An 8,568-nucleotide genomic window follows, 5' to 3' on the forward strand; every position below is an offset into this window, starting at 1 on the left:
ACTGCAGGGATTCATATTCTTGGTTCTTTCGGTAAAGTCACGTAGAAGGGAAATAATAAAATAATACAAATATAAAAACGACGTTTCGACTGCAACACAAGCAATCATCATCAGGTGTGAAATCCACAGCAAGAAAATTTGATTTTTTTTTGGGAAAAACCGCCACTTTTTTTAATTTTTCTTGCTGTGGATTTCACACCTGATGATGATTGCTTGTGTTGCAGTCGAAACGTCGTGAGAATTTTTATTGTTTTATATTTGTATTATTTTATTATTTCCCTTCTACGTGACTTACCGAAAGAACCAAGAATATGGTACTCATTTTATCAACCCCAAATGGAATGGTGGGCCGAGTTGACTTGGCCTTCTCACGTCTTTGCCTCGACCCAAACTTCAAAAGGGTGAAGCCCAATTGCGGAAACAAAAACCCCCGCCGAGAAAACCGCGTCGCACGATAACATTTTTAAAAGCGTGGCCCTCCCCAACAGTACGGTCTGCTCTCCTATAACGCCTCGGTAGTTGTCGCGTTCCTGAAGAACTCCGCGGTATGGAAAAACCGTGGGATAATAAATAATATAAGGTAAAGCACAGTCCGCGATAACACGCGAAATGCGTACGCAGGCTGAGCCAAGACTGAGGCGCGTGGGTAGCATCTAGATTCTAGAAGCATCCAGCAGCATCCCTCTGCCTTGTGTGATGCTACGCCGAGGCAGCCGTACAACCACTTATTCCTCGTCGCGCGACGTCGCTCCGTTCACTCAATCGTGTTATATATCCAATTCGTATCCGCGTTAAAAAAATAAAAAAACATTCCCAAACACATTCATCGCATTATAGCCAATTCGTGTTATGAAAACAACACGCGGCGTTGTAGGAGGAACAGACCGAGCAAGTTGGGTTGGCTTATATGGAGGACAGGAAGTCTTTGAGGCTGCCCTTCTGCTGCTGCCTCTGCTGCTCCATCTGCAGCAGCTGCTTGAGCTGAGCGAAGGGTTTCCGCTTGGCGCTGCCGGGCGTACTGGCAGCGGGAGACTGCGTTGACCTGCTGGTGGGACGGGGGGTGGAGGGGGGGACAAAGAAAAGGTTTCGGTTTTCATTTATTAGGATTTACCCTGTGAGCCATTCGGCTCTTGATTTGGGTTCAACCGCAACAAGCAATACAATTACAAGATACACCTAAAATTCATTGCACACAAATCTAAACATCCCATATGTAAACAATAAAATCCTACAGAAAAAGCACAACCCGTCCATGCTGCGTACAGAAAGTGCAAAACATTCTATTTCGATGTTTGATCCCAATAACAATCATAATACAATACAGATCAAAATTTTAAGTATAAATCTATACTAAGTAAAAAAAATCGGGCGAAACAAAGCCCCTCTAAAACGTACTAAGACAATGCTGTATAAACAACGTAACAGGGGGGCGGCTCTCATTGTTGGGGCTCGTCGTAACGATGATGACGACAATTTGTGCGATTCGTGCCGTGACACGGCAAGCCCGGTGATAGCAGGGGGCGCCGAGACCGTGCGTCGACAAGGAGTCGTGATATAAAATCGGAAATCTTTATTTCGACTGTCTGCTGCTGCTGCAGGAAGAGGAGAAATCCGATGAGTTGTGAAGCTCTTTGTTCACACACGTCCAGTCGGGTTCAGCGAGTTAAAACAGAGCAGCAAACAATACAAAAAACATGACTGGAGTGAACATTTTTGAAAATGGTTAAGCTAGTCACAAAATATAAATATACAAGTTTGATTTATCAAGACTGGGCAAAGCAACAAAAAACAATAACGTCAGTCCCAGACCACACCAAGATAACACCACACAGTCGTCCATTTATAAAGTGGCACACGAACACGTTGACAGTTCCCGTGAAATGTCTACTCCCACCACCCAGGTGATTAGGTTGGAGTGGTGAGATTCGGGGTCACGATCCTGTTACGAAGAATCGATTATTTCTGTTCACGTTGAGGTGACCGCTGTACGGGGGCGAGCAATTGAATATACGCACCCACCCGTGAGCTTGAACGTCGATATTAATCGATGCGTTGTTCCACCCTTAAAGTCAGTTAAGGCCATGGCCTTGGGCAAACGTGGATGGCAACCTTCACCAGCAACACGTTTGCTACAAACAGCTGTCCCTCCCCCACCCCGCGCACCTCCGACTAGCACGGTCGGCTACGTACGGTTTCGAAAGAAGTTCAACACACGCACATACATGCAATTAACATCGCAACACTGCTATACGAAGAAGGCCCATTACCCCAAGTGTCTCCTCTAACAGTTCCCTTTAAGGGCCACAGCGTTAGTCGCTAACGTTGAGTTTTTTAGCTCGGCGTTCATGTGCTCGTTGAGGGCCGCGCCCTGTGTCGCCTGCCGCGTTGCCACTGGGAGTCTCGAGGGTGGGGGCGGAGATCGGATTGTGCAACCCCCACCGACTGCGTCGACATTGCTCTCCTGCCGTGCTTTATTCTTAACGCTCCAAGTCAAACTTCCTCGCGTCATCCGCATGCATCCAAGCACACGTCACCCATCGGTTATCCGAGCTCTCCTCTCGATATTCCCCTCCACGGCAACAGAAGCGACCCAATGGCAGCGCTCACTCGGACGCAAGCGCAGGAGGGGACATCTTTTGTGGGGGAGATTTGGCACCTGGGCGTGGTGGCTGCCGGGCTGGCGCGCGGTGTTGCCCTGCCCCTCGGCGTGGTCGGCGTCCAGTTGCCCGGTGTCCGTGACGCCGCTGGCGTCGTTCTGCCGGACGCCGCCGGCGTCGTTTTGCCGGATGGTGTCGACTCGCCGGACGCCGGCGTTGCGCGTCGCCTGCGGCGCCGGGCCGTGCCCCCCTCGACGGTGGCGCCACCCTCCGTCGCGCCGGCGTCGTGGCGGCGGCGGCGGCCGTGACGCCGGTGGCTCAGGGTCGCGGCGATCTCGGCTCGCGAGCCGCCACGGACACGGGACGTCCTCTTGCAGGTGAAGCACGCTATGGCCTTCCGGGGGAAGTGGGACGGGGGGTGGGGCGGGTGGAGGGGGCGGGTGGGGAGGTGGCGGGGGGGGTGAGAAGAATGATTGGGTATTATTGGGTAGAGCTTAACAAAGCAGCGGTGAAAAGAAGTCGAGCACGCGAGAATGCGGCCATTCACAAATGGGGTTGGTGGATCACGGAGAAGACTGTGGTCGTGTGTCGAGACCCAGAGAGCTTGCGGGCTGCAAGCGTGGACACAGGCGTGGCAGCACCGCCAGCGAGCTCACGAGTTGTCCCCTCGCTCGCACGCTGCGTGTTCCGTCCGGGGAGCCGGGCTTCCCCTCGCGTGTAAACCGAGCGGCCACGCCACGCTGTGCCAGTCGTGGCGGTTGTTTTGACCGTACTTGACCCATACTCGTGAGCGGAGGTTCAAGGTAACTTTGTTCACCCAGGTGAGAATGCAGGTGGAGACCAGGACGAGTCTCGTTTGGGAGAGTAACCCATAAACTATGAAGCTTTTTTATTTTAGCAGGTAAGGCCCACAATATTTTTCAGAAGCGACCTGGCCACAAATGACAGCTGTATGTGTGTGCGTGAGCAGGGTGTTGACGGTATGTGTATGCAGTTTGGGCGGTATGCCATGTGTGCAGTGTGTGAATGAGTGGTGTATATTGTATATTGCATGTGTGCGGTGTGTTGGCGGTGCGTGTGTGGTGTGCGGTATATGCGGTGTATATGGTGTGTACGGCGTGTACGTGCGTGGTATGTGTTTGTGGTGTGTGTGGTGTGTGGTGCGTGTGAGGTGTACGTGCGTGGTGTGTTCGTGCGGTGTCTGCAGTGCGTGTGCCGCGCAGCATTTGCAAGATGTGTTTGCGGTGTGTGTGCGTGCGGTATATGCGGTGCACGTGGTGCGTGTGTGGTGTGTGTGTGGTGCGTGTGTGGTGTGTGTGTGGTGTGTGTGTGGTGTGTGTGTGATGTGGTGTGTGGGCGTGTAAGCGGCGCGCGTTTGCGGTGAGCGATGGTGACTTCGCGTGGCCGTCCGCGCGGCGCGACTCACGATGGTGCCGGCGGCGTTGCGGTGGCGACGCAGGCGCCGCGCGGCGCCCCGCTCCAGACGCTCTTTGCGGTCTTCCCGCGCCGCCGCATCGCGCAGTAGCGCGGAGACGCGCGGAGACGCGGGGGGGCGCGCGCGTGGATGCACGCGCACGCGGCACGAGCCGGCGCCCAGCTCGGCGCCGCACAGCGCGCAGAAGCCCGTCAGGTGCCGCCGCCGGTCTGCAGAGGGTCGCCGGAGGTCGGTGAAAGTTAGCGTCGGTGCACAAAGGGGTCTGGGTTCAATACCCGGTTCAGGTTCCTTTTCTATGCGGAGTTTGTGTGTTCCCCTCCTGTTCCACGTGGGTTTCCTCCAGGTTCCCCATTGTCCGATTCCCGAGTTCGATTCCAACACCGGTGACGATTATCTGAACCGGTTCTGGGCCTCCTCTAGGTTGATCCTGCCTCAAATGACTACCTGATGCGGTGTGTAAACAAGGCGGCCGGACGTGGTGCTCGCCACCCACCCCCTCGTGTGCCACAGTGCTAGCCTTCATAGGTGCTACTCGCTAACAGCACTTGCCTTAACAGTCTGATCAGGCTATAGGGGGGACCTTTGTCTTTGTGTGTGTGTGTGTGTGGTGGCACTGAGGACTGACCGACGGTGACTTTATGAGCAGCTGCCCATGTGGCCCGCTCCTTGTAGATGCACCTGAAGGCACACAGCACGGACCCACACATCAGCGCGGAAACGATGAATCGATCACAACCGATACACAAACTGGTCAGGTGATACAGCGAGCAGTTCGGCAACTAGAAAAGCGAGAGTTGAAATCCAGGTGCGGGCGGGGGGGGGTTGACTCAGCCCATCATCCCTCCGGGGTTAAAAATAAAGAGTCACTTTGTTGGGACGTCAATAATCCTCGTCCTATGAAAAAACTCGTCCCTGCCATGGGAATTTGCTATTTGAGCAAAACAAATATTTTAACTTTAAAGTTTCCTTAAATGCATCCCACTGGGCATGTCAAAATCAATTATTCTTCATTCATTCAACATATACTTTTTAAGGCCAATGGTCGGACCAAATGAGATTAATCAAACGAGACAGAAGAAGTACAGACAGTACAAGACCTCCGATGAGCACGGTTGGATACGTACGGTGCGAAAGAAGTTCAACATAAATACATAAATAACAGAGGTTTTTGGCTCGCAACAGCTTTTGGCGAGCCATTGAACAAAGACGATCACTGCATTGCACACTTTCAGATGCGCTTCTGGAACGCTCTTCCCTGCAATATTAGGAAGCGACTGGAACTATGCACTTTTAAATCATCTCGATTGACAACTCATCTCTATAGAACTGCTTTCTGTGTTCAGTTTGTTGTCCTTCCGCCGTACCTCCGATTAGCACGGTTGGCTACGTACGGTGCGAAAGAAGTTCAACGTACAAAGTAGAATGAGAGTTCAAAGGAGACAGAACGGACAACGCAAACAAAGCAAAACACAACACGGAAGAGATGGCGTCAGATGATGTCAAGGGATCTGTAAGTTCCACGGCGAAGCAGACGGGGGCGCAGTGCCATACAGTTACTACACCCGCAACAGTAATAACCAGGGTGGCCTACTGCATTCGAACCACGAACCTCTGCAACAACCCAGTAGACGTGCCAACGCTGGGCTCAACGTTGGCACGTGCTTGGAACCGTTGGACTAACATTGAAATTGGTGTGAAGCAGCAGCTGTAATTTGACATCGAGGTGGTTAATGAGCCAGATGATTGTGGCAGGAGTAGCAGAGTGCATCACTGTGATGATGCCTCCAATGCGAGCTCATGGGTCTGTGTGAATCTATGGATGTTTGCGTGAGTCTATGGCTCTCTGTGTGAATCTTTTTATTTCTGTGCGAGCCTATGGGTCTCAGTGTGAATCTATGGATCGTTGCATGAGTCTATGGCTCTCTGTGTGAATCTTTTTATTTCTGTGCGAGCCTATGGGTCTCATCGTGAATCTATGGATCTTTGCGTGAGCCTATGGGTCTCTGTGTGAATCTATGGATCTTTGCGTGAGTCTATGGCTCTGTGTATGAATCTGGGCTCCGCAGTAAACCGCAGGGCCCGGGTCACCGGGGTCACCGCCGTCTCGCTCACCGCAGGTACCGTGCCTGCTCGGGGCACGCGGTCGCCAAGCTCCCCGCCGCTGTCCACAGGAAGTTCAGGTGGCTGGTCACCATGCGCGTCTTCTCTGTCAGGTCGTGCATCCTGCAGAAAAAACGATCGCGCGGCGAGCCGCAGCGCAGCTGTTGATACGCCGCCGTACCGCCCCGCCGCCCCGGCGTTGACGGTTTGCAACAACCGGAGCGGCATGTGCTATCTCCCGGCGCGGCGGCTGAAACGATGGGCGGGTTTCTCAGAGCCACCACCGAGCGCCTCTCTGTCCCCAAGTGGGGAGGGGGGGGCGAGCGTCCGCCCTGGGGCCCACTTGGTTCACGCGCAATCACAACAAAGATAAAGATCCCCCTCCGAATATAGCCTTCAACTGATGGGGCAAGTGCTGTTAGCGCGTAGCACCTATGAAGGCCGGCACGGCACACGAGCGGGGTGGGTGGCCAGCACCACGCCCAACCGCCTTTGTCTCCCCAGTGGCGATGTTTACACACCGCGCCAGGTACTAATTTGAGGCTGAGTCGACCTAGGGGAGGCCCAGGACCGGTTCAGATAATCGTCACTCGGTGTTGGCCGTGAGCGGGAATCGAGCCCGGGTCGCCAGGTTCGTAGCGCAGCGTAGTGCTAACCACTACGTGTAACAATATCAATGTAGTTTTACAGCGTCGGCTTTCGCGACCAATATCATCCATAATAGAGGTTGTTTTTGTGTGTTAGATCGCGTAAATATATAAATGTGTCGTTAAACCCGCCACCACCCGACACAGCCAACTAGTGAGGTTTGTCACGTAAACAGAACGTGGCCAATTCTTCACTACAGCACACCGCTTGTGTTGGTACTCAGATTGTAAATGTTGTGGCTTGGCTCTCCAACACACCGGTGTGCTGTATTAGTACACTACAGTATACACTACACTATATACTACACTATATACTACACTATACACTACACTATGCACTACTACAGTATACACTACACTATATACTACTACAGTATACACTACACTATACACTACACACTACACTATACTATAGACTATACTATATACTACTGCACTATACACTACACTACTACACTACACTATATACTACTACACTATACACTACTACAGTATACACTACACTATACACTATATACTACTGCAGTATACACTACACTATATACTACACTATACTATAGACTACACTATATACTACTACACTATACACTACTATACACTACTATACACTACACTACTATACACTACACTACTACAATATACACTACACTACTACACACTACACTACTACACTATACACTACACTATACTATAGACTACACTATATACTACTACACTATACACTACACTATACACTACTACAATATACACTACACTACTACACACTACACTACTATACACTACACTATATACTACTACAGTATACACTACACTATATACTATACTATACACTATACTATAGACTACACTATATACTACTATACTATACACGACTATACACTACACTACACTATAAACTACACTAGACACTACACTACTATACACTACCCTATACACTACACGCTAGTGCTGTACTAGTGACGAATTGGCCACGTTGTTTACGTGACAACCCTCACTAGTTGGCTGTGTCGGTTGGTGGCGGGTTTAACGACACATTTATATATTTACGCGATCTAACCCAAAAAACTACATTAATGTATTTAGTTAACACATCCCATCAGTTATGTGACAGCATGCGACCCTGTCTGCTTATTCACCCTGCTGCTTTCTACCCTCCACAACGACCCGATCACGAATCCTTACAACATTAAAGTGTCGGGCCCGCTGCACCGTCCAGTACTCGCAAAGCCTCCCAGACACGACTGTTAGAAAGCGTTCTATTGTATACAAGAACAATCACAATACATCGGCTCTTACAATTTTCTGGCAATAAACAGAACAACTTTTGCAAGGAATCAATTATACTGCATTAGCCACACCGCAGGACGTGTTACGAACACGCTCCGATTGAACGCGTGCATTGCCTTTGAAAGCCACTCGGCCTTCCAGACACGACTGTTGCGCCTTCTCTTGTAACCAATCATTTAAAAAACATTCGCCCACGGACTCTTCAACTCCGTTAAAGTCGAGATTTGTATCGTGACGACGATCATGAAATAAACGGGCTTTGTATTCTTGGTTCTTTCGGTAAAGTCACGTAGAAGGGAAATAATACACTATTTTATTGTTTTATATTTTTATTATTTTATTTCCCTTCTACGTGACTTTACCGAAAGAACCAAGAATATTAATCCCTGCAGTCACGAAAGCTTTAAATCAAGATTTAAACTTCACCTGCTCGCTGCTTGCTATTGATGATGATGCCGGTTACCAGCCCGCAACGACGACACGTGCGTGTGTACAGTGCAAA

At 50.6% G+C, this 8,568-nt stretch overlaps 1 protein-coding gene across 2 annotated transcripts; it reads right to left on the minus strand.

Annotated features, from left to right (window-relative positions):
• Positions 1 to 211: 211 nt before the first annotated feature.
• Positions 212 to 8,568, minus strand: RMP24 (ribonuclease MRP subunit p24). 2 transcript variants are annotated; one of them, XM_078879425.1, is made up of 6 exons: positions 8,493 to 8,568; positions 6,145 to 6,255; positions 4,658 to 4,710; positions 4,024 to 4,241; positions 2,657 to 2,991; positions 212 to 1,042 (listed from the first exon to the last, which is right to left on the minus strand). In XM_078879425.1, the coding sequence occupies exons 2-6, from the start codon at positions 6,252 to 6,254 to the stop codon at positions 904 to 906; spliced, it is 855 nt and encodes a 284-aa protein (XP_078735551.1). In that variant the 5' UTR covers position 6,255; positions 8,493 to 8,568; the 3' UTR covers positions 212 to 903. The 2 variants fall into 2 exon arrangements, with proteins under 2 accessions (XP_078735551.1, XP_078735550.1); XM_078879424.1 differs by having other exon boundaries at positions 212 to 1,045.

This window comes from Lampetra fluviatilis, chromosome 54 (genome assembly GCF_964198595.1).
Source record: "Lampetra fluviatilis chromosome 54, kcLamFluv1.1, whole genome shotgun sequence".
Taxonomy (NCBI): Eukaryota; Metazoa; Chordata; class Hyperoartia; order Petromyzontiformes; family Petromyzontidae; genus Lampetra; species Lampetra fluviatilis.